The 27,406-nt window shown below is 41.7% G+C and overlaps 1 protein-coding gene across 3 annotated transcripts in view; it reads left to right on the top strand.

The window, feature by feature from the left end:
- Positions 1–26,863, top strand: part of LOC144689579 (filamin-A-interacting protein 1-like) — a 448,849-nt gene extending 421,986 nt beyond the window's left edge. The window contains exons 8-9 of one of the 3 annotated variants that reach the window (XM_078556768.1): positions 7,212–7,435; positions 25,560–26,863. In XM_078556768.1, coding sequence (XP_078412894.1) covers positions 7,212–7,418 — 207 coding nt within the window. In that variant the 3' untranslated portion in view covers positions 7,419–7,435; positions 25,560–26,863. The other 2 variants (XM_078556769.1, XM_078556767.1) reach the window with 2 other exon arrangements.
- Positions 26,864–27,406: the final 543 nt, after the last annotated feature.

Genomic DNA, 27,406 nt, shown 5'->3' with positions numbered 1-27,406 from the left:
TTAGCTCCAAAAGAAATGCCAAGAACAGAACATGGGACCTCTACACCACATTTTTTTGACCTGACCAAGGCTTTAGACACAGTCAGCCATGAAGGCCTAATGAAGATAATGAGGAAACTCATTGGATGATGGTAAGTCTTCTGACTCATTCCCAATCATTAATGGAGTTGCAGGTCAGCGTGCTAACACCAACCTTCTTCAGTATGTTTTCATGTTTTTCTCCACCGTGCTCTCAGATGCCTTCCATGAAGGTGATCCTGGCATTGAAATCAAATAAAGCATAGGCAGGAAGTTGCTCAATCTCAGGTGACTCCTACAAAGACCAAGGTCTCCAAGGGCATACTTCACAATTTCCTGTTTGCTGATGACTGTGCACCAGCTGCCGGTTCAGAGCTGGACATGCAATGTAGCATGGACTTATTCTCTAAAGCATGTGACAACCTCTACCTTACAATCAGCACGAAGGAAACTGAAGTAATGAGCCATTACTCCAGGAAAACCCTATCTTGAGGCCCACAATTTTAGTCCATGACCAGTTCCTGTCAGCAGTGGGTAAGTTCACTCACCTCAGCAGCACAGTGTCTCAAGCTGTCTATATTAGTGATGAGACACATGCAAGAATTGTCAAAGCAAATGTAGTATGTAACAGACTTTAAACAGCAATCTAGGAATGAAAAGGAATAAGTCTGCCAGCCAAACTGAAAGTCTTTAGAGCAATAGTCCTTCCCCCTTTGCTCTATGCATGTGAGCCTTGGACTGTGTAGCAGTGTCATTGCCAAGAAGCTGTTGCTTCAGTTGTCCTTGGAAGCTTCTGAAGATCAGATAGCAGGCCAAAATACCAGACACTGAGGTGCTCACCCAAGCTGGCATGCCAAGCATCTACACCATATTGAGAAGTCTCATCTGAGTTGGGTTGGTCATGTAGCCAGAATGCCTGACACTCACTCACCAAAATGAATCTTCTATGGAGAGCTTAGAGTCTGGGGTGCGCTCTCATGGCTTCCAAAGGAAGAGCAACAGGGACACTTTGAAGGCTTTGCTTAGGAGTTTTGATATCGACCCCATGCCCTGGGAGAAGCTCACCCAGGTTATCTGCACCTGGTGTAATCAAATTTTTTTTTTAAATGGTGCAGCCTCCTTTGAAAGCAAGCGCATATCAGAGGCAGAGAGAAAATGTAAGGAGAGGAAATCCCAAGCCAGCAACTCATCCAAAACTCAATCATCTGAGAATTTTATCCTAGTTACAGTAGAATTTTCTGGGTGCAGATCGACCTCAGCAGTCAACCTATGTACCCATGTATGTACACTCAAGATGATGAACATGGTCATCCTCACCTCAAAGGATAAAGAGCAACAGGTAGAAGACACCATCACACAGTCCTCGTGAAGACAAGGATACCCTCCGTTGTGTTGTCTAGTGCTGCCACTGTGCTAATGATATAAATTCTGATCAGATCTAGTAATTCAAAACTGGGCATCCATGAGGTGCTGTGGGCCAACCACAGCAGCAAAATTGTATACTACCATAATCTGTACCTCCATGGTCTGGCATATCCCCCACTCTACCATTACCATCAAGCCAAGGGATTAACTTTAGTTCAATGAAGAGTGCAGGAGGGCAAGCCAGGAGCAGCACCAGGCATACCTAAAAATGAGGTGTCAACCTGGTGAAGATACAACACAGCACTACTTGCATGTCAAATAGTGGAAGCAGCATGCAATAGACAAAGCTAATCAATCCCACAACCAACGGATCAGATCAATGCTCGTCAGTCCTGCCACAGTCACGAATGGTGGTGGACAATTAAACAACTAACAGGAGGAGGGTCCACAAATATCCCCATCCTCAATGATGGGGGAGCTCAGCACCAGTGTAAAAAACAGGGTTGAAGCATTTGCAACAATCTTCAGCCAGAAGTGCTGAGTGAATGATCCGCCTCCTCCTCAGGTCCCCAGCATCTCAGATTCCAGTCTTCAACCAATTCAATTCACTCCACATGATATCGAGAAATGGCTGAAGGCACTGGATACTGCAAATGCTACAGGCCCTGACAACATTCTGGCAGTGGTACTGAAGACTTGTGCTAGCCGCCCCCTAACCAAGCTGTTAAGTACAACTACAACACGTGAAAAATTGCCCAGACATGTCTACAAAAAGCAAGACAAATCCAATCTGGCCAATTATCACACCAGCCTACTTTTGATCATCAGCAGAGTGATGGAAGGTGTCGTCAACGGTGCCAACAAGTGACACTTACTCAACATTCTGTCAATGTTCTCTGGTTCTGCCATTACACAGCTAAACTCTAGTTTCCTGAAAATGTCTTTCTAATCTCACTACTTCCAAAGGCTAGGACTAAAAAGATTGAAATCTGTTTACCTATATTTTAATCCATTCAGACTGCTTCCACACAAGAGAAGCATGATTCCAGGGCATTTTCTTGTGCAAGGGGTGTGTATCTTGTGTTTTTTTTTTATTTGTTCATTGGATGTGGGCATCGCTGGCTAGGCCAGCATTTATTGCTAATCCCTAATTCAGAGTTAGCCACGTTGCTGTGGTTTTTCCCCCTAAAGGACATTAGTGAACCAGATGGGTTTTTACATGGTCTTTTAATTCCATATTTTTATTGAATTCAAATTTCGCCATCTGCCATGGTGGGATTCAAACCCAGGTCCCCAAAGCATTACCCTGGGTCTCTGAATTACTATTCAGTGACAATACCACTATGCCACCGCCTCCCCCAACTGTGTTGCCTAGTGAGGGACAAATTCCTGACTGCAGAGTAATCCTTGGTCCAACTTTTGTAAGGGCTTGAAAGGTTTACTGGTTTCCCACTCCTGCGTGGGCATTTCTACCTACTTGGAGGTAGTCAGCAAGCTGTAAATGGCTCTTCTAGGTCAGCTAGTAGGCTGAGAGCCCCTTTATGGGGATGAGCAAAGAACTAATGTAACAGTTCTTACTCTTGCAAATGCAAAGTTTGTGGTTCTAGTTTCTAAATGTTGGTAAATTTGAAGTACTGACTTTCTAGGATCCAACTCATTGTGGCACAGTGCATGTGTTGCAGGGGCGGATTTACAATCAAACACACCGTGTCCGACAGTGGGGCTCCAAAGTCAGTGAATGCTGAAACAAAAATAAAAATACCTGGAAAAACTCAGCAGGTCTGGCAGCATCTGCGGAGAGCAACACAGTTAACGTTTCGAGTCCGTATGACTCTTCAACAGAAGAGTTCCTCTCCGCAGATGCTGCCAGACCTGCTGAGTTTTTCCAGGTATTTTTATTTTTGTTTTGGATTTCCAGCATCCGCAGTTTTTTGCTTTTATCTCAGTGAGTGCTGAACTGTTGGAAGTGCCGTCTTTCAGGTGAGGCGTTAAACAGTCTGGTCGGCTTACTGCAAATACAGCTAGAGCCAAGCCAGAGGTAGAATGTGGTTTTGCTAGTGTTTTGAATTCCTATAGTGCAAAAGGTAATAGGATTGATGAAATGTGGTTGTTAGCTAGCTGAGGTGTGCCTGTGTTGTTGATGTCTGTTGTTTCCGCATGACTTATGGCATACAAATTCGTTGTAAAAGAAATCGCACATTCTTCAACATTTGCTGCAAATATTTAATTACACCTCGAAGACAACTCTCGTGTATTTTATTTTTGTATTATCTCAATGACTAATGGATATTTATTAAGGCCCGGTATCCCTGAATGATCATGTTGCAATAAAAGTTAACTTAAAATACCGCTTGAGTTAATTCTTTTTTAAAAATCTGTTATTTAATTTGTAACTACTTTTTTGACCACTGCATCCAGTCAGTCGAGTTGGTTTCTGTCTGCAGCTCGCGAAAAAGTTGAAGTGTTTAGGTTAAACTCCATGCAAATGATCAAATTCAACTTTCTAATCAACAGTAACATTTCCTTATTTTGCTGAAAGTCAGAAATGAAGTGCAGAATTTATTTAACAATTGTAATGAGTGGTGCAGGAGGTGCCTATAATAAAATGTACCGAAAACAATGAAAGGTAGCTAAATGAAGTGCCCGCATTAAAGGGTGCACACCAATTTATCAGAAGTTTTACGAGACAGCTTCCTTTGTTGGAACTTCCGCTATTACTATTTTGTTGTGGCAAATCTGGGGTCTACTTTATACGTGCCCATCAACAAGGGAAAGCTTGTCTACCAGATTGACTGGTAGGAACGATGTTCATACTGTATTGTGTGTTTATATGACTGGCGTACAAATAGTCATGTTTGTGAATACCACCCAAAGAAATGTTTGCGTGTGAGGCGGAAAGCTGTTATGGAGTCTACAGACAAATCAACCAAAGCTAAAACATAAAATATTGTATTGTCTGTAAATGTTACATTGTCCTGTTCTATAATAGAATAAACTTGGAAGTTTTTGATAAATCACACTAATTGTGAGTGCACTTGCCACTGCAATAACACTAATATCACAGGCACAGTGACGAAAGCAGGATAATGCTAAAGATGGTGGTTAACCTATTTCTCTCAAAGCGCGGAGTTTCCTCTTTCTCCAGCCCCTCGGGCGGTGGACATAAAGCTGCGTTTTTGCTGAGTTTATTGTGTCCGCACTATCTTTGTTCTTTTGGTTTGAAATAAGTCTGCGTTATCCAAACCCTGCGAATTTTGATTAAAAGGAACTTCAATGGATTCCTGTTTGTGGAACTTGGCTGTGTAAAGATTGGTTGTAGGATTACTTTTTTTTAATATAAGTGACTATATTTCAAAATTACTTTTGTTTTCACAAAGTAATTTTAGACTACAAGATGCTTTACAGTTTTAATGCAGACAAGTACTGACTTGCAATAACAGGACTTGTGAGAAAGACAGTATAGTGTGATTCTTTTTGTTGCAAATTGTTCTTGCTCATAAAGAATATGAGTAATGCTAATCCCAAATCTCAATCTTTTGAATTCCAATTCACTTTATACTGCTTCAAGGAATGCTCTCCTTTCTATTTAGCTTCAAATAACTGACCATTTTACCAGATGGGCCAAATTCAATTGTGGTGCGAGAAGGAATTGCTGTAATTGTCATGGATTCCCTGCAGTTTAGGAGGCCAGGATTTTCAAAGGGTCACGGTGTCGGGAGCTGACAAATGGTCTTTGAAAATCACAGTCCTGGAGGTCGTGTCAGGATTCTGACTGCTCCGGGACAGCCTTGAATTTTCAATCAGCTAGCAGGGGATGGTAGGCAACGGGGAACTCTTTCGAGTTATCAATAGTCACAGATTGCAACTCTTTCGAGTACAATCACAGTTCTTGGTTTCCGGGAGTGGGACATGAACCCGCAACCCTCTGATTCAAAGGCGAGGGTGCTATGAACTGAGCCACAGCTGACACCTCAGGCAACGGGGAAGGTGCCCGCTTCCAATTAATGGCCCCTTAATCTCCTTAAGGAGCTTGTTTAGGGGCCTGTCTGAAATAGAATGAGATTTTGAAAATTTTCCCAGCGATTTTCCCCACCCCCAAACTGTTTTGTGCACAAGTGCACAGCTATCTGGTCTGCTGCACAGCTCAGATAACTTGCTTTGCGTAACTTTTAAAATTTAATTGGTGGGTGCAACCTATGTCAGCATGAGCACTCCTACCCGTCTCAACCATGGCCATGTGCAACTGCATTTCACCTTGAGCTGCCTGCTCTTATCAACAAGGCAGCGGTAACCCCCAATCTGGCTGCTGGCACCAGACAGCCAACTACCCCCCCCCCCCCCCCCCCCCCAAAAACCCTGGAAGCACTTCTTGGCACTTTTAATTGAACGCCAACCTCGCCTCATGGCCAATTAGGCCATTGCCATTTGAAGATCACATTGCAAGTGCGACACAGCTTGGGTGTAAGGTCGGGATCCGGAATTCATCCAGGTATTGAATTCCCAACCCCACATTGAAAATCTGGCCCCAGTTTTCTGTTCCTGAGAGTTTCATCCTCGAAAACCTCCAAAGAGCCCATGAGTGTGCATTGATAATTGAAGCAATTACACCTCTAGATCTGTTCTCATCCAAACAGCTCAACGGGGAACCCCCAAAGTAGAGGAAAACTGCCAAACTTTAGATCTTGTATTCAGTTTGGCTGCTTTCAGAAAGAAAAGAATTAAAAATGTACCAACTGGGGGGTCGATGTGAATACTGTGTGGATAAAACCTCGTCAATTATGAAATGGACATCTATCTCTCATTAGAATATATTTCATGGCATATACCACAATGTGCGTGCAGCAACGTTTACTACAAATGTCACACCACCTCAACACTTTCCTTTTCCCTATCACCCTCCTTAAAACCCCAATTGTTATAAAACATAGCCTTCCACTCACTGTAAGAAATGCTGGAAGGTCTTGCAGCATTTCTTAGTGTTTCTTTCCTGTTCACTGCATTTCCCAGTCACTTGAGTTTGCGCTACACTTGATATGCTGCTAGATCACAAAATAACAAAACCAAGATGCCTTCTGCCCTTTGCATTCACATCCCTATGAATGGATTCAATTGGTGTTTATTACCCAGTGTTTTACAAAACAGCAATTATGCTTTATTGCATTAAAGGGATACATTCATACTGTTTACAACAGTTTGATATTCCTTATTCTGTAAATCATCATCAACAGCGCCATGAGAGATTTACTTTACCTATCTGTAATCATCTGGGAATTATTAAACAAAGTGGTTCTGTTGCCATGAACAGTGGCTGTAAATCTCAGGCAATTTATACATTGTGATTAAGAGGAGAGCATAAGTGGAAGCCTGAATAACTTGGTCAGACCGCTGGTTACCTGTTCAGTGGCTTCTAAAAAGCCAATTCCAAGAATGCTGATCAGAACTTTCAGCTGAAAGTCACTAGCTTCCCGCAACTGGAGAAGGAGCAGCATGGTCAATTCACTCATAGTGAAGTGGGAGGTGCGATCTTGCCTAATTTTTGAAGGTACATGAAGTGAAGGTAAAGCTTAGGAGACTCTGAACTGTGATACTGCTATTTTGTACCATATTTAGTGGCTTCTATGTGATCCTGTTTTGAACTTTGGAGTTTTACCTTTTTTGACAGTACAGCTGCATTAGATGTAATTCCTAAGGGTGATCAATCACAGAAAATGGGTTTGACATTATAGAAAACATTCAGTTCTATAAAGCAATATGCACCAATCAAAGCTTTACTTTATAAACTAATGCTGGTAGCATGTGCATTTAATGCCTTTTCTGTCTTTTTTTAGGCAGCACAGGAGGGGTCAGCACAGCGGCCCACACCTACCCGCATCCCCATGTCAAAAGGTATGAAAGCAGGAAAACCAGTAGTGCCAGCCGTTGGAGCAGGAGGTGTGGCAAAATATGAATCTCGTGCTGAGAGCCAGTTAATGAGAATTGAACTGAAGAAGTCTCCAGTCAGCAGTTCTGCCTCTCAAGCTGGGGGGAAGGGCTGAGGATGGAGATCTTGGGGGTAGGTGGAGGTGTTACTGCTACCATGGAGATCACCCATCTTGGGTAGACTTCCCCACCTCACACTAACCTGATGAAACAACTCATTTGTCTAATAATATACTAACAACCCTTTATATTTTTTAAGCGGCCATTAACTACTACCATCACTGTAACACTGATAACATGTTGTACCAGGAACATAAGGTTTGTTTTGTGTACAATGTACATGTAATACCGAAGACAAGTTCAACATTCAACAAAGGGATTTGTGTGCATTGGTGAGAAAAGCAGACTGATCCTAGGTGTAAAGAGATGGAAAGGTTCCAGTAACTTAGCCTACAATCTCGAATGAAGGTTGGAACCTTTGAGGCAATGGTTTGAATAAAATTGTTATCATATCTTCCCTTTGGAAAAAACAGCGAGATGTAGTTGAAGGATTAATCAGCTGATTAACTGACAGACATGGTTTAACACTGAGCACCTTTTAAACTAGCTGATATAAGGTTAGCCCTATTTAATGGGAGGGTTTTATGGTTTCCCACGATCCATATGATAACGGGGCATTGGCACAGGTGGAGAACTGACCGCGCTCACCAAGCATGAGTATCCTGCTGGACATTGTTATGAGACAGCCTTTGGTAAAGCTGAGCTATTTAAAAATCCCAGAGGGAAACTTTAAACAAATATCATAACCTATAATTTTAAGTGGTATGTTTGAGATGCAACTCTAAATTCAGGAATCAGACCACCAGTTCTCGAGAGGTTTTATATTAAACTAAATGAAACATTTTTATTAATTTACACAAGTTAAATATATACACATGGCTACAAATTATTACTATCATAACTTTTAACAAATTCCCAAACTAATCTCCATTAAGGCAACAGCAACCCATAGACTTAACCAGACACCAGGCAAAGCATTTTCACCTCTCAAATTCAGAATGAGGTTCTTATCACTTTGGTTCCTGTGGAGACAGTTGTAGGCTTACAGCTACTTTGATCTTACATTGCCTCTACCCTGCACATATAAAACTGCTGAAGCTAAAGCTAGCACAGCTCATTGAATGTAAATTCTCATTGTATAACCAGCCTCTTTTAATGCCACCACCTCTAACAATAAAACCCCTTTCAGAGTACCAATTTTATTAGTAATATAAACATATTGCTTGGTCTCTGCTAGCTGGTTGCCAGATTTCACTCACCTTCTTGAATGCTCTATTCAAAAAATGCAAATGCACTCTATCTCTTTTACATCTCAAAACTAGTGCACATCAAAGCACCCAGACTAGTTGGCTTTAATCCAATTAAGACACAGCTACAGACTAAACCTCTATTTTTAAAGAAAAATATTTTCCAATAATATTATATGAATCAATTGCTTCATAACAATATCGACCCAAAGTTGAGTTAGAGTCCCAGTCTCCACTACCTTGAATGGGGTTTGAAGCCTACTCTTTCTGACTCACAGGTGGGGAGGCTACCACTAAGCCAATGGCTTGTGTTAGATAAGATGAGCCCCGAATATTCATTCAAACCGAGTAAGGCCAGTAAGAAAAGATGGCATTATTTGAAATTTGTGAAAAGTAAATTCTAAACTGATACTAGGAAAAATAATTTGCAAAGATAATAATGAACATTTTCAGATGAGGTAATGTTAGGTAGTGGCCCTAGAAATAGTGGATGCATTGGTGGTCATCTGAGATTCTATAGATTTTGGAACAATTCCTACAGATTGGAGGGTAGCTAATGTAACCCCACTATTTAAAAAGGGAAGCAGAGATAAAACAGGGAATTATAGACCAGTCAGCCTGACGTCAGTAGTGGGGAAAATTCTAGAGTCCATTATAAAAGATCTAATAGCTGAGCACGTGGAAAACAATGGCAGAATCGGACAGAGTCAGTATGGATTTATGAAAGGGAAATCATGCTTGACAAATCTACTGGAATTTTTTGAGGATGTAACTAGTAGAGTTGATGAGGGGGAGCCAGTGGATGTGGTTTATTTGGACTTTCAGAAGGCTTTCGACAAAGTCCAACATAAGAGATTGGCGTGTAAAATTAAAGCACATGGGATTGGGGTTAGTGTATTGAGATGGATAGAAAACTGGTTGGCAGACAGGAAACAAAGAGTAGGAATAAACGGGTCTTGCAGGCAGCGACTAGTGGCGTACCACAGGGATCGGTCCTGGGACCCCAGTTATTCACAATTAATATTAATGATTTAGATGAGGGAATTAAATGTAATATCTCCAAATTTGCAAATGACACACAGCTGGGTGGGAGGATGAGCTGTGAGGAGGATGCAGAGATGCTTCAGTGTGATTTGGACAAACTGAGTGAGTGGGCAAATGCATGGCAGATGCAGTATAATGTGGATAAATGTGAGATTATCCATTTTGGTAGCAAAAACAGGAAGGCAGGTTATTATCTGAATGGTTATAAATTGAGAGAGGGGAATGTGCAACGAGACCTGGGTGTCCTTGTATACCAGTCGCTGAAGGTAAGCATGCAGGTGCAGCAGGCTGTAAAGAAGGCAAATGGTACGTTGGCCTTTATAGCCAGAGGATTCGAGTATAGGAACAGGGATGTCTTGCTGCAATTGTACAGGGCCTTGGTGAGACCACACCTGGAATATTGAGTGCAGTTTTGGTCTCCTTATCTGAGGAAGGATGTCCTTGCTATCAAGGGAGTGCAGTGAAGGTTTGCCCAACTGATTCCTAGGATGGCAGGACTGACATATGAGGAGAGATTGAGTCGATTAGGATTATATTCGCTGGAGTTCAGAAGAATGAGGGGGGGATCTCTTAGAAACCTATAAAACTCTAACAGGACTAGACAGGGTAGATGCAGGAAGGATGTTCCCAATGGTGGGGGAGTCCAGAACCAGGGGTCACAGCCTGAGAATACGGGGTAGACCATTTAGGACTGAGATGAGGAGAAATTTCTTCACCCAGAGAGTGGTGAGCCTGTGGAATTCGTTACCACAGAAAGTAGTTGAGACCAAAACGTTGTATGTTTTCAAGAAGGAGTTAGATATAGCTCTTGGGGTGAAAGGGATCAAAGGGTTTGGGGAGAAAGCGGGAGCAGGCTATTGAGTTGGATGATCAGCCATGATCATAATAAATGGCGGAGCAGGCTCAAAGGGCTGAATGGCCTACTCCTGTTCCTAGTTTCTTTGTTTCTATGTTTCTATCAAAATTATTAGATGAACTGAAAGTAGAGTTAGATTTTGGGCTGACTGGGTTTAAGGTAGTAAAGGATGAGCTTTGCGTATTTTCTAACGTATAAATTTCCATTTAAAGTGAAATGTTCACTAATCTAGATTGCACCCTGCAATCACAATGTAGGCCAACATAAACTAAGGCAGAATTCGCTAAACATTGCTAACTTCTAAATGGTTTTCTTTCTTTCTGAAGCATATCGTGTGTTCTGTCAGCTTGAGGTTGTGGTACTGTGCTTTTCTCTGGATGAGAAATTATCAAATGTTTCTCGTGTAAAGTTTTAATTATCTTCGGTATAAAATAACTGTCAACAGTAATTGGTTATGATATTTGTGATTTGGGCATGTTGAGCATGTGTACCATTTGTTCATCCCATCCTAACTCACTCACGTGTGTGCTTTATAATCACTTTGCCATATTGAACATTCTTAAAGGTGCGTCTATGGTTCTTTTATTCCCAAGCCAGGAATTATTTCCAAGTCAAGATGGTGAGTGACTTGGAGGGGAACCTCCAGGTGGTGGTGCTCCCATCTGTCTGTTGCCCTTGTCCTTCTAAATGGTAGTGGTCATGGGTTTGGAAGGTACTGTCTAAGGAGCCTTGGTGAATTCTTGCAGTGCATCTTGTAGATGATACACACTACTGCTACTGTGCATCGGTTTTGGAGGGAGTGAATGTTTGTGGATGTGGTGCCAATCAAGCGGGCTGCTTTGTCCTGGATGGTGTCAAACTTCTTAAGTGTTGTGGGAGCTGCACTAATCCAGGCAAGTGGGGAGCATTCCATCACACTGCTGACTTGTGCCTTTGTAGATGGTGGACAGGCTCTGGGGAGTCAGGAGGTGATTCCTATCGCACGATTCCTAGCCTCTGACCTGCTATTGTAACCACAGTATTTATATGGCTAGTCCAGATCAGTTTCTGGTCAATGGTAACCTCCAGGATGTTGATGGTGGGGGATTCAGTGAAGGTAATGTCATTGAACATCAAGGGATGATGGTTGGATTCTCTCTTGTTGGAGATGGTCATTGCCTGGCAGATGTGTGGTGTGAATGTTACTTGCCACTTCTCAGCCCAAGCCTGGATATTGTCCAGGTCTTGCTGCATTTGGACATGGACTGCTTCAGTGTCTGAGGAGTTGCGAATGGTACTGAACATTGTGCAATCATCAGCGAACATCCCCACTTCTGACCTTATGATGGAAGGGAGGTCATTGATTAAGCAGCTTAAGATGGTTGGTCTGAGGACACTACCCTGAGGAACTCCTGCAGTAATGTCTTGGAGTTGAGATGACTGATCTCCAACAACCACAACCATCTTTCTTTGTGCTAGGTATGAATCCAACGGAGAGTTTCCCCCCCCCTGATTCCCATTGACTCCAGTTTTGCTAGGGCTCCTTGATGCCACACTCAGTCAAATGCTGCCTTGATGTCAAGGGCTGTCACCCTCTCGCCTCACCTCGGGAGTTCAGCTCTTTTGTCCAAGTTTGAACCAAGACTGTAATGAGGTCAGGAGCTGAGTGGCATCAGTGAGCATGTTATTGCTAAGCAAGTGCCGCTTGATAGCACTATTGATGACCCCTTCTATTACTTTAGTGATGATCGAACGTAGGCTGATGGGAAGGAAATTGGCTGGGTTGGATTTGTCTTGTTTTTTGTGTACAGGACATACCTGGCCAATTTTCCCCACAGATGCCAGTGTTGTAGCTATACTGGAACAGCTTGGCTAGCGGTGCGGCAAGTTCTGGAGCATACGTCTTCAGTACTATTGCTGGAATATTGTCAGGGCCCATAGCCTTTACAGTATCCAGTGCCTTCAGTCGTTTCTTGATATCACGTGGAGTGAATCGAATTGGCTGAAGACTGGCATCTGTGATGCTGGGGACCTCCGGAGGAGGCTGAGATGGATCATCTACTCGGCACTTCTGGCTGAAGATTGTTGCGAATGCTTCAGCCCTATCTTTTGCACTGCTTTACTGGGCTGCTTCATCATTGAGGATGGGGATATTTGCAGAGCCACCTCCTCCAGTGAGTTGTTTAATTGTCCACCACCATTCACGACTGGATGTGGCAGGACTGCAGAGTTTAGATCTGATCCGTTGGTTGGGGGATCGTTTAGCTCTGTCTATCACTTGTTGCTTATGCTGTTTGGCACGCAAGTAGTCTTGTGTTATAGCTTCACCAGGTTGACACCTCATTTTTAATTATTATCATAATTATGCTCAACTGTAGATTTTCTCCATTTTCCTCTCCAAACACACCTTGTCCAGTTTCCATGTGAGGAATGTTCACTTTACCAGCAAGTCTTGGCAGGCTATTTGGCTATGGACATGTAACAATTACTGATCCTGTCTTCATGCAACCTCTACACATGCAAAATGTGCTCTAATGACTGACTCTACAGCTTCCATTTTCATGGGAGGCCTTTTAAAATTGCAAGCAAAACCAAATTCATGGATTTCCACCCCATTCTGTGACTGGCAATTTTTTGCCGGTGTGGGTAGCCAGAGCCAGCCCACATGCAGCCGTCATGCCCAGGTTGGCTCCATTGCGGGTTTGGGAATTTCAAACCACAAACCACAACTTTGATGGAGCTGGGCCCATTGTGTTAGTAAATGTGGCTCACGGCACCTCAGGAGTCGTGAACCATGGGGAACCCTAGTGTTGTGTCAGGAATCGAACAAAAACGGCCAAATTCACTTTGAAATACATTGCCCCTCTTACCTGCTCATTAAAGCTGCCCAAGAATCACAGCTATTCATAGTGTCAATGACAAAAAGCTTTAATTCAATTCACATCTCTCAATCTGTGTAAATAAACAGACAGGCATTGAAAAAGCACTTCATGGAAAGATCAGTTTATTACAAAGTAATAGAGATGTCATTCAAACATAGCTAGCAGTCCCCTGCATGCAGTGTCATCATTGCCTATAGGGCTGAATCCGTTATCCATTCTTGGAGCTCAGCCAAGCATTCATAATTAGTTCATTTGGAAACTGTACCAACAAAGCTGGCTGAACAGATGGCCAGACATCTGTTTTTCCAGATGGCCTCATTATGAATACTTGGAGGATGCATGCGGGGTCAGGGGAGATATGAAGGGGTATGGAAGATATGGAGGAGCATGGAGGGGGCATGGCTGGTGGAGATGAGGGGTAAGGGCTTGAGGGCCTAACAGTCACAATTGCAACTGGGTCAATGTTGCAGTGAACCAAGCTGGGTCTTCTACCCTGCTGGCCTCAGCATCCACAACCTCTGCCACCTCACTCTGCCTCCAGATGTGCCGGGCCCAAGCCCATCTTATCCCTGTTTCCCCAGAATGATAATATGGCGGGCAAGGGCCCCCTTTATGGAGACAGGCTTGCAGAGTTGGGAAATTTTCTGACTCTGCTTCTCATCCCTTTCATGAATATCCAGCTGTAAGACTTCATGTCTCTGCATGGTTATTGGATCAGGAGTGCGATCCCTTGGGTAGTTTTGTACTTCTTTGCAGATATGTGTAACTGGCCAATTGTAATTCTCCTATCAGCACCTTGGGTTAAATGGGCTAACTCCACATATAACCTCGGTTCCCTAATCTGCATGGCTGAGTACCACACTGCACAGTGTGTTTAACGCACTGAGCCATCAGACACGTCAGCTATAATTTTCATGCTGCTAATACTCAAAAAGTAGATTCATTATTGTTTCACTTTAATTCCTAAAAAAAACCCATTTTTAATGGTGCAAAGACACTTCTGTGTAAATTTATATCTGCAGCTCAATGCCAACTTAGAGACTTGTACACAAAGCATAGTTACGACACATTTACAGTGCAAATTATAATCGCTGATCATTACTTTATGTCAATGGCCTTTGTTATTTACATGTTGCCCTTTTTATATATAAAAATTTAATGGTCACTAGTAAAGAGTTAATCCAATTTCATTGAGCAAAGTTCTGTGGAACATATTATAAATCCTGAATGGAATGTCACCCATCATTTGGGGTAATAGAAAGTCCCATCACTGTGGCAATGTCCAGTGCAGATTTTTTTCTTAAAATTTGGCCAAATTCAATTCATTGAGCAGTGTTCAGGACCAAATCCTGCAGGGACATTAAGCAGAGTCTGCAACAGTTAATCTCTGCCCCAGTACAGATGGATGCAGCTGTGTCAATCAGCCCTTAGTTATTCCAGTTTCTTTTTGAAATGTGCTGTTGGAAACGGTCTGGGACATTACATGGAGTTGCCATAAAACACATTTTTCAATTGTTTCTATGTCAGTTTATGTAGGTCAATAAATGTTGAAAGGATTAATGGACTTTGTCTTGGAAAATATCAGAACTTTTGATTTCCCATGTTGATCCATGAAATATCATTCTTTGTGCCCATTAATGTAACACTGCTTTGAATTATAGTTTCAATCAGCCAGACTAGAAATGCCTTTAATGAAAAATAGCCACAATAAAAGACTTTCTGTAATTATTTCCTCCCCTCCTTCATTTTCACGAAGTAACATTCTCAACATAACCTGCAACCCTGGACACACTCTCTATCATGACCCTAAAACATTCAGTAGGAGGTGCACATGGGAAATATGGATGCTCTGCATAATCTTTGGGCTCCTTTCTTAGCTCCTCTGACAAAAGTAAGATTGGGAATTTGTCATGCGAGGAATTCTGAGCAGTCCTAACACCCCCCCCCCCCACCCGCCATGGTACAGAATGTGGAACCATATTACAGTTTGAGGTAACATCTTGAGCAGAATTTTATCCGGGGTTGGGGTTTGGTGGGCATTGTAAGTCCAATATTGGGACTATATACCAGTCCCGAGCCCACACAGGTGGTAGCAGACCCACACTGCAATTTTCCCAGAGGTGGCCTCTTAATTAGCTGCCATCAGGCCCACTATCCAACTAAGGATAGCGTACAGGCTCTTCATGCTGCCTGCCCAATCACAGTGGTGGCAGCTTTGAAGTCTGAGCAGCTCCATTGGAAGAGGCAGTCACTCCTGAGGCATGCAGCGGCTCTTGGGCCCACAGCAAGTAAGTTTTAAAAAATACAAAATTAAAAAATCATAGGGTCCAGTGTTGGAGTGAAAATGCCTCCAGGGAAATCATTGGGGCCAATATAGGTCAGTGACCACAGGGCTGATGGGTGAAGAGAGTTGGCGTGAATTTTGGATGACTTAAACCTGACAGAGGGTAGAATGTGGGAGATCTCCCAGGAGTATGTTGAAATAGTCAGGTCGAGAAGCATGGATAAAGGTTTCAGCTGTAAATGAGCCAACTTAGGGACAGAGTTGTGTGGTGTTAAGGAGGTGGAAATAGGTAGTCTTAGCGATGGTGCGAATATATGGTTGGAAGCTTATCTCGGGGGTCAAACATGACACCAAGGTTGCAAGCAGTCTGATTCTGCCTCAGACAGTTGCTAGGGAGAGGGATGGAGTCAGTGGCTAGGGAATGTAGTTTGTGGCAGGGACTGAATGACAGAATGACAGTGGCTGGTGAACTAAAGCTTGATGTCATCAGCATACACATCAAGACTGACACGGAGTTTTTTTGGATGATATATCCAAGGGGCAGCATCAAAGATTAGAAGCAGCTGGTGGGGGTGGGGGGGGAGCGGTCAGGATAGATCTTTAGAGGAAATAGAAGTAACTGTGAGGGAGCAGGATGAGAAGGCATTGCAGGTGATTCTCTAGCTATGGCTGGATGGGTAAAAATGGAAGCAGGTGAGAGCAGTCCCACCCAGCTGGATATAGTGGAGAGACATCAGAGGAGGATGGTTTGGTCAACCATGTCAAAGGCTGCAGACAGGCCAAAAAAAATGAGGAGAGTGAGTTTTATTTTGTTACAAGATGTCATTTGTGACTTTGAGAGCAATTCGATACTGTGGCAGGGTCAGAAACCTGATTGGAGGAATCAAACATGGAATTCTGGGAAAGTTAAACATGGATTAGTGAGGTGACAGAATGTGCAAGAACTTTAGTGAGGAAAGAGAGGTTGGAGATGGGGCATTAGTTTGTAAGGACAGAGGAGGCAAGGTCTTATTTGAGGAGAGGTGTGGTGACAGCAGATTTGAAGGAGAGGGTGCAGTACCTGAGGTGAGAAAACCCTTAACAATATCATAGAACATGTGTGTCAAAACCCCTCAACATTGGAGGATGGAAAATCTCAAGAGCTGTAGCTAAGTTGAACAAGCACCGTACAGCATCTTGTTTTCAAAGTAAGTATATTTTTCACCTTCTAATCTTCCAACTCATCCAAAACGTTGTTGCCAAATCCCATCACCCTTTTTATAGCTAACCTATATTGACTGCCAGTCCCCCAACTTCACCAATTTAATGTTCTTATCCTTGTCTTTAAATCTCTTCATGGCCTCAGCCATCTCTAGCTCTGATGATCTCTAGTACTACAAATCTCCCAGAACATTTTGTTCCTCTAGCCTCTTATAGATGTGCCCTCTCTTCTCTCCACTATTGGCAGCCATGCTGTCAGGCCTTATGCTTTGGAATTCCCTCCCTAAACCTCTTTACCTCCCATTAGGTCTCTTCTTAACCTACCTCTTTGCCCAAGTCTCAACATCTATTTTTGTATAACTACATCTGTGAAATGCATTTTGCTATGTTAAAAGAGCTTTATAAATCAAATTTCATGTGCCAAATATACTCAAGTCTGTGCCCTTAGACTTGGCATGAAGATTGCGGCTATACCAGGGGGAATAACCAAGGATGGAGTCAAAAGTTTTACTGGGAACAGAGTATCAGAAGTAATGTGGAGAGAGTGACTGAGCTGATCAACAGCTGCGGTAGTATCATGGTGAATGGATGTCCGAAAGCTAGACAGTTTGCAGGTCAAATATGCAGTTGTAAGTGATTTTGGTGATTCTTTCTCACCCCAGGACAAGGAAACTAGACTGGAACAGGGCAGGGGCATGTGAGATAAAAGAAGTGCAAGAGCAACACCATGGGTGTAGAGAGGCAGGGTCAAGAGGGTTGCTGTAAATATAGATGCATGTTTTTGCAGAGGGGGCGGTTATTAAAGGAGAAAAGGACAGCTTTGAAATCAAAGGAGAGAGCAAAGTGAGTAGAGATAGAAATTGGACTCATTGAAGATGGAGATTGGAATCATTTGAAGACAATGAGTGGAATCATTGAAGATGATAAGTCATTCAGTGCAAAAGTTGAGAGAGGAAAGCATCAATGATATGCAATAATAAGCTCTGGATGGGGCTTGTGGGGTTGGAGGGAGGTGCAGTAGAGAACACGGACTTTAAAAGGGAGGCAAGAGGAAAAGGTATAGTACTTGAAGCAGAACATAACTGAGGAGTAAAGAAGAGGTCATGCTGTGCTTTGATGATACTGCCCATACCTCCACTGGGGTGTTTTTTTTTGTATGGCTAAGTAGTGAAAGATGTAGCAGGTGGAAAGGAGAGGCTTCAGGAAGGGGAAAGGTGTGGACAGCCTTGATGTTTTTGCTTTTTGAGGATAGAGTATGTGTAAGTGCACAATTGCAAGCTATGCAAAAATTAATAGTCTCAATGGAGAGTTGACCATCAGACAGCTGAGATGCATAGTGGCCTTGGGTGTTAATATGCACCAGGAGATCTGATAGAGCAAGGATCAGTGAGTGTGAAATTTAAGGACAAAGAGCAACGAAGTCCAGGCCCAGTACACCAGCTGGAAAGTCTGAGGCAAGCCTGCCTCCACCAGCCTTGAAAGTCACAATGCAATTTTCTGTTGGCTTGGTCAGTTAGCTGTCATGGCTCCCCTTGAGGAAGTCCGGCTTCCAGGAGGTGCTGGCCAATCAGATGGCCAGCAGCTCTCCAATCTCAGCAGTGGCACTGGGAGCAGTGGTCATTGCTGGAACTGCAGCCAGTCACAGAGCAGGAGCAGCAGTGGAGGCTGGAGTTCAAGGTCAGTGGAGCAGTTTTGCCAGGACCAGTTTGGCAGGCCCCAGAGAGAGGAACGAAGGTGGGGGTTGGGCTGCAGTTCAGAGGCCAGAGGGGGTAGCTAGGTTCAAACAGGGTGTCCCTTTCCACTGGAGGGACCCTCTGTGAGGCACAGTGTCCGAACATAAGATCATAAGAAATAGGAGCAGGACTAGGCCATTTGGCCCATCAAGCCTTTTCTGCCATTCAGTAAGATTATGGCAGATCTGATCATGGTCTAAATTCCACCTTCCTTGACTCCCTTTGTAGACCAAAAATCTGCTTAACTCAGCCTTGAATATGTTCACTGACCCAGCCTCCACTGCTCCCTGTGGAAGAGAATTCCAAAGACTAACCACCGTCAGAGAAGAAATTCCTCCTCATCTCAGTCTTAATTGGGAGACACCTTGTTTTTAAAATGTGCCCCCTCATTCAAGGTTCCCCCATGAAAGGAAACATTCTCTCAGTATTTATCCCATAAAGCCCCCTCAGAATCTTAGATGTTTCAATAAAATCACCTCTCATTCTTCTCAACCCGAGCAGTAAAATACCAGCGGCAAAAGGAGAAGATGCTTAAGTGACCTTTAACTTGCCAAATAAGGGTTTCAATTGACCCAAGAGTAGGCAGGCTTCGTGACACCTACCCCACCTGAGGCAGGTAGGCAATAGGCATGGCACTAACCTGCCATCCCACTCGATTTTACCACCCATGCGCCCTCCTTCTCACCAGCCTGCCAGCTCATTCCCAGCGGGGCTATAAAATCTTTAGGCCGGGTGTCAGGAGAGGATGCAAGGTGATCAGTGCAGATCTGGAAGCTTGTCTGAGAAACAGCTGCTGAGAGGTGAGGAACACACTAGAGATAAGAGTTTGAGGAACCCAGTTGAGTGAAGGGTACATTTATTCAGATACTGTCCCCAACAAAACCAAATTATTGTTTGATGCTGCTTATCGGCCCAAGCATAAAGTTTAATCAAATATGGTTTGCCTGGACTCTGGGTGCAAAAGGCAAAATGGGTTCCTGTACTAATTGAAGCCTGCAGTACGTGTTTTTGTTGATGAGGTAATGGAATTGAAACAGTATGGAATCTTTTTGAAGTGATGTTCTGTTTTTATTTTGCTTTAGCAGCATGTTACTAAGCTGAATACAATTTCGGCTTTCAAATCTGCAAATAGTACACAAAAATAGTAAATTTATGCAAAGAAATTCAAACCAGATTTTTTTATATGGAAACTAGATTTTTTTAATGTCACAAGAATCATTTATTGCAGATGACCAATTTACATGCTGCACTGATCAAGGAGTTGGTAATAATGGGGCTAATTGTGCTGCTTTGATCCCTGGTCCATGCTGTGTTAGCTGATGTCATTTGGGATATTGGCAGGAATACCTCTGGAGAGTTGGAAGGAAAAATCAATTAAGGTTCTCATTCCTGATAACTATTCATTGGAAACACTGGAAAGTGTGTGTGCGTATGTGGTTGTCAAGTAAGGGCAAGTTTGAGCTCTGTTACGATACTCTTGTAATTAAATAACCTTTATCCAATACAATCTTGTGAAACAGCTCAAAGTTTTATGTTAAAAGCATTATATAAATGAAAATTGTTACTGATATTTACTCATCGTACTGGTTCTCACATTGAGAGGGATCTTAGCACCTGTGGGATGTCAGTCAGCATGAATAAGGACCTTCAAGAGAGTGCAGAATCATCAAATGGTAGTGAGGGTTATTGTGGTAAAGTGAAGTGCTATGTACCTTTAAGAGAATGCAGTTAACTGACCACATGACTATCGACCAATCGCTATACAGCGTGGGCTTCTTGGGTAACAGGAAGTCTAGAGCTGGAGGTGATTGAAGAAGCACAGCATCTTGTGTTAGTGTCCTGCTCTCAGTTCCAATAAACCACCAGTGTTTGTTCAGTTAATTGGTCTTTCTGCCTATATTGTTTCAAGCACCAACTAATGTGTTAATATCAAGGACGCATTTCACATTCACTGGACAAAGCGAATCTGATAACCTAAAACATAAAAGTTATAATGAACATATGAAAAGATTGGATATACCTAATCCATCATACAGTCACAGTGCCTTATGTATCACTGTACAAACACTCCCCGCCCATCAGGAGCCATGTGATATCCCAGGAGAGTACAATACCACATTTAAGAAAAAAACCCAGGCCAGTTGAGGAAGGAACAAAACTGGAAAATTCCTCTCTCAAACTAGTCCAGGAGACCAGTGCTAATTGGATTTGGCACCATTAGCTTTGGCCGGTTTGAGTAATAAATATGCCATCTAGTGGATTTTGGAAGCAAAGCATTCTCTGTGGCAACAGGTAGGGGAAGTTGCAGTGTGACAAACACTGCAAATTTCTATCCGGCAAATGCAATTCTACACATTTCCAAGATGAATGAAAACCGCCCTCCCTAAATTTCCCCCACCACGCGTGCGCACACACACACACACAAACAGAAGCACTGCTTTCCAGCCAATCCAGTGATTCCATCTAAGCAACAAAATGTTATTGCACCAACTTCGAATCTCCCTGTGAACAACTGTTGATTCCAGTGTCTGACCAACTGTCAACAATTTATCCCTTTGAGACCTGGGCTTTGTAACTGAAAGAAGTTAATTTTATATGTTGAAAGCTTACTTATGATTAAGTTGTTACTTTTTTGGATTTGAGTGCTGAAGACTGAATATTTGAAAAGAAAATAAATTGGAAAGAGTAATCATTTTTATTTAACTGCTTTCCTTAAAATTAGTCTATTTCCATTGCCATGTTTAACAATATATCCAGAGAAAAAGGTGGATCAATGTTTCTATTCATAAAGAGGAAAGATGGCTAAACCTACATCAAATTTGCTGCTAGTTTAATAATCAATGTGAACTGTGTTCTTTAATAATTATGGATGTAACATCCTTTTAAACCAGTACTACAAATAACACGACACAAAAGTTAAAACACATCTCCCTGTCACTAGATTATCAAAGTAGAACTACGAGAGGCAAAAGTCAGGATTGATTTCCACCTCCCCGCAATTTCGTATAGTTTCAGAGATTGAGGGCAGAGGCTACTAAAATCATTCTAATTGCTTGGCAGAAGATCCAGAGTGGAGATGAGGATAAATGGTTTTACACATCAAGTTGTTAGTCTCTGGAATGAACTGATTGAAACCTGGTGGAAACAGATTCATTAGTAACTTTTAAAAAGGGAGGTGGATACTTGCAACATTTACAGGGGTATGGAGAAGACCTGAGGGAATGGGACTAGCTCTTATACAGGCACAAATGGCTGATGGCCTCCTTCTATGCTGTAATACTTTGATTTTCTTATCTGGAAAATAGTTGTTTGGTAGTACAGAACTTGAGTATTGCGTCTTACACTCATCAGGACACTTCGCAAGAATACCAGTATAAGGGGAAAACAACAATTTATGCTGTATGTGAAGAGAGTGTTGATTGGTTGGCAAGTGGACTCGGGTAGAGGTGTTGCCATGAAGAATGCATCACTGAAGATGACTGACAGTTAACTGCCAAAGTATTGTTTGAAATTTAAACCAGGCACCTTGACTCTGGCTGGTGATGACTGAGTCAGCAAATGGCTGTCACTTATTTTGTTTAACTGAAACAGGTGCAATGTGTGTACATGTTCTTTCTGTCTGCAAAGAACAGGGGCCCTGTATATTAATATATACAGCTTCCAGTACATGCAAAGGCACCGCACCGCGAGCCGATTGACCATCTTAAATTGGTTGTCAGGGTAAAAGTGCCCAGTCTACCTCGGATTACCCTGGAAGGACAAGGTATATCAAAACTTTGAGCAACAGGTGAATCCAGCTGTTTCACACCTACTATGCAGTAGCAACACGAGTGGTATTCGCCACTCTCAGGATGCTGCCGTCAAGCCAAAAAGCCATTCTGCCTATCACACAAATGAGTAATGTATTATATGAATTTCAGTGCCAGTGTGATGCTATGTATGTAGGCTGTATGTCTCAAAGACTGGCGGATGTTATCAAATGGCATGTCCTAGCCGCTATTTGCAACGGGCAAGGTACAGACTGTACCCAACCAGCCCATGCTTGCAAAACTCAAAAGTGTCCAAAATTAGATGTGATTCCACGACTGGACAACAACATTTGCTAAATAATCCTCAGTGTGCTAAGAATTATACTGACAACCAATTTAAGATTGTCAGTCAGGCCTGAAATGTGGTGCATTTGCGTGTACTGGAAGCTACATATATTAAGAGACAGGGTCCCGTTCTTTGCAGACAGAAAGAACATGTACACACACTCTGCCTGTTTCAGCTAAACAAAATAAGTGACAGCCATTCGCTGACTCATTCATTGGTTAGGGCAATGCCTTGACCAATCAGAGTCAAGCTGCCTGGTTTAAATTTCAAACAATGCTTGGCAGTTAACTGTCAGTCATCACTACTGGTGCATTCTCCATGGCAACCCCTCTACCAATCAGAGTCCACTTGCTAACCAATCAGCACTCTCCAGTATTAATTGTTGTTTTCCCCTTATGGTATTCTTGTGGGGTATCCTGATGATGAAAGACGAAAAGCTTCAATGTCTCTCTTATCTGGAAAACCCATTGCTGCAAACATACATCATATCATGTTGTGAAATAATGTACTGTGGGCACCTATATTAAGTTTTGTTTTATTCAAGAGAAGGTTTCACTGTTGAGAAAAGTATCTGGTGATTGCATATTTGCAACATTGATAAAAGATTCAGGCCATGTACGTGAATTATTAATTTTGTGCCCCCTTCTCTCCCAAAATACTAACTCTTGTTTTAGGGTCTGTCACCAACTCTCTTGAGCCTCACATAAATGGCCGTTCTTCATCATCATTTAGCCTAGATTTAGTGTTGCTAAAATATCGGGCTGTGGAGGGCCCAGGGTGTTCTCACCCTTTATGCTTGTGCATATTTTTAAGCAGGGATCTATGTATAGCAATCAAGAAAATAAATCTTGACTAATTTTCTCTCCCCCACCTCCCCACCTCCCCCACACTGCCCCATTCTCTCCTCCGTCCTGACCAAGAACAAAACCTGGAACTTCCTGATTTGCAACACCAGATGAATTCTTTATTCCAAGGGCCATTTGGGAGCTTATAATATATCTGCAAGTTTTTTTTCTCCAAACAGTGTGCAACTTAGATTTATTCTAACATTTTATTTGTTTCCATTTGTGCTTCTGTTTGCAATTATGAATCCAGTAGTGTGTTTTAACGGTGATGCATGCATGAATCTGCCCTGATTAGTCCAATGGAAGACTTTCTTTGCATTGTTGCTGAAAGAGAGACTGATGCTCGAAGTCACCATTCTGTTGGAAGCTGCCTGAAATTTTCAGCATTGTACATAGATTATAAAATCCCACTCAGAATAGTCAAGAATTATTTTATAGTCCATGGATCAGAATCACTGAAGTTTTGGACATAAAACATCCTTTTTTCAATGGAAATGTAAGTAATTGAAAGTCAATACTATATCAGAATGTCTCTTTTTTAAATAAAAGGTACTGTTTCATTGAAAAAGATGTTAGAAATGTCAGATTTATCATCATCTGAAAAGAGTAGATTAGTGATTTAGATGTGACTGCTCATTGGTGAACCAGTTAACTTGTGTTTCTGCTTCAGATATTGATGTGCCTGCAGTGCATTTTCAATTTTTGGATCTAATTTCCAGCATTTATCTTTTTCTTCATTAACCACTTAGAGTCCTACAAAAAGGGAATAATGTGTTTTTCCGAAATCACCACTCTTTTTGATGTTATAATCATACTTATTCCTCTGTCTTTTTGTAGAGAGCATAGTCATTCATCCGGTGCAGATGACATCAGCATGATGGCCCTCTAACTGATGGGAGCGTCCCGTTGCTGCCTGTGATTTTATTGCACTGCATTTCTGCTGGCTGAATGAAGCACTGCCCTAGGTTGCACCCTCCAAGGCTCTGACTCTAGTCTTGTATGCTACTGACCACTGAAAGACACTGTAATCATAACTTGTATATTTTTTGAAGAAATTCAAGATTTTATTATGGGTTTTACTTGATGTATATAGAACTAATCCATCATTTCTCCCCTATAGTGAGAAAAGAGGAACAGAGGCACTGTGTCAAGGTTTGCCTCAATAGATTAGTTCCATTAAGGGGGAAGTTTATTTTTAAAAAAAGTCCTCTTAATTTGTACATGGAAAATGGTGCCATGGGTTGATGTCATCACAACACATTGATCCATTCTTCTCCCTCTAGAGTAGACATAACAGTACCACTTTAAAACACAAATGCAGGAATAAATAGCAGATCTGTTAATCTGATCTAACCTCATTCAGAAGCCATGAAAATTATTTTCTACATAAATTGATTCATAATTTACCTTTTTATTTCAGGCATTCAATGTGAATCATTTTGATTCTGCAAGGACACTTTAGTCTCTACCTAAAAAAAAAGTATACCGAAATGTTCTTTTGCCCCATACATTCTGGAATTCCTTTTGAATTTGAAATTTTAGAACAAGATAGTTGATTTTGAGGACTTTTTTAAAAAAAAACCTATTTCCTAGTTGTAGTGGTGATTCTGGATTTGAAATTGTGGTCAGATTAGCTAGGTTGGCACTGTCCTGCCTGGTTTTGTTCCTCTAACAGTGTTATACTGAAAAGTTATCTACCAGTGTGTTGAGATTAGTCATTATGACAGCCAGTTTTAAAATGACATAAGTGTCCCTTGTTCTCCAAGCCATGGTGCTGCCTTATCTTGAGGAATTATTTATGAATATGTTGCACATCTTACACTCTGGTTTTAAAAATCTATAATACACTGTCTGATTGGAAGTGCAATTCCAAGTTTTAAAAAATTAAAGCCTGTATATTTAATTCAGCACTTTGGACTTTTTCTTTATTTCATGATTGCAACAGGTGTTTGATTATCCTTCGGTCTAAATAACTGTGGTTAAAGATGAGCTTTATTTCTATTAAAATTCACTTTTCTCCTTTTGTGTCAAGGTGATTGTCTACATAAAAACAGACCTGAAATTAAAAATCTAATGGAAGACTTGTAGGACTTTTTGGGAGATGGAGGTGAAGCTATTCTGGAAAAGGATCATTTTGGAGGAATGCTGAATCCATCATATTCTTTGTCCCATGCTGGTGCAGCTCCGTTTAAATTAATGTCATTAACAGTCCATCTGCCTTTTCAGGTGTGTTTTGAAGATTTTTATTTTTGAGAAGAGTAGAGAATGATGATGTGCACGTCAGAAATCAGTGGCATCAAAAGAACCAAGTTAACTGATCGTTGACTTGCCTGCATAAAAACACTGCACTTCAAAGGTTTGATTGGTTTAAAACATTTTACCAGGCAATTTATAAATGCAAATATTATAATATAATACTGAGGGAGATGGGTATTTTTGGTCTACAGTAGAGCCGTCATACATTGTACCAAGGACTGGTAAGGTGTTGGTCTTCACCTGCATCTTCTCTCTTTCTCATTGTGCTTAGGGTATTCTCGATGATAGCCAAATGACTTTGGGGAGTTGTCTGAACAGAGAACAGCAAATTACCGACACAAAAAGGAAAAAAAATCTGACTGGGAGTTACCTCAAACTTTGACTGAACAGCTTCCAACAGTTGTTTTTTAAAAAAACTGTTGGCAGAGGACCTGAGAGTAGCTCATTGTCTCCTCCACTAAGGATGACGAGGAAAAAGCAGATGAAAGAAAATTCAATATAATTACATTCTCAATATTTGAAAAAAATACTAGAACATTAATGTGTCTATGTAATAATATTGCCTCCTTAGAGTGGGCTCCTATTTAAAAATAAGTATGTTATTTGTCTTTATGCTTGAATGAGTAATGCATTTATGATACAGGTGCAATCAATTCTGAAATATGAGCAATAAACTTACTCACCAACCCACCTGGGAAGCTTTTAAATCTCCACTTGCTGGCTGGTTGAGAAACCTGGTAAGGTTCCATTATCTCCCCATGAAGCTTACCAATCTCCCCATACTGGAGGTCCAATAATATGGGAAATAAAAGAAAGACAAAAAAAGTGTGAAATAAGTGATGAGAAAGGACAGGGATGAAAATGGGGAGACACAAAAGTGGGAAGAACAAGAGAAACTTAAGTGAAGAATTTTTTTTTAAACAGTCTTGCCAGTACCTTTATAACTTGAATGACTGAGAGTTCTTAGTGGTACCCAGCCTAAGCTGAGAACCACTGAATCAGATGATTGTGTTCAAATTTATTGTTAACAATGACAGTTGGCTTGATTAAACAAAGTCATGTCGGCAGGACATGTACGTCCATCTGTGTCCGTGCTATCATTTTGTCTTACTTGCAGCTATGGCCTCACTGACACATTATATACATTCACACACATGCACAGACACTGGGAATGGAAAAAACACTTGAATTACTTTTACAATGAATCTTCCCCACCTCCTTGAAAATATTGCATGAATATTGCCCAAACAATGGAATTTGTTGTATGAACAATGACCCTGGGGTAAGTCTTCACACTTTCTAGAACACAAAATGCATTCTGATAGTCAGCAATACACTTCCAGCATTTCAACAAAATCAAACTACGTAAAACCATTGCCTCCTTATAGGCAAAGAGCTGCCTTCTGGTACAAAACAAGTGGCATATGCACACCTACCATGAGTGCTATCTGCATAAGATGGAATATATATTTCAATCAGGTGAACAAATCCCTTACATTGGTGAATAGATTTGCCAGTAAAAAATAGTACATAGTTTTATTTTATTCTTAAGCAGTTAGGTAATTATAGACCATGACCAGCTATTTCACCTTGTCCAGAAACTATATCTAGAGGACACAGCCA

The sequence above is a fragment of the Cetorhinus maximus genome, chromosome 14, assembly GCF_964194155.1.
Source record: "Cetorhinus maximus chromosome 14, sCetMax3.hap1.1, whole genome shotgun sequence".
Lineage (NCBI taxonomy): Eukaryota > Metazoa > Chordata > Chondrichthyes > Lamniformes > Cetorhinidae > Cetorhinus > Cetorhinus maximus.
This window is presented reverse-complemented; position numbering and strand designations above follow the sequence as displayed.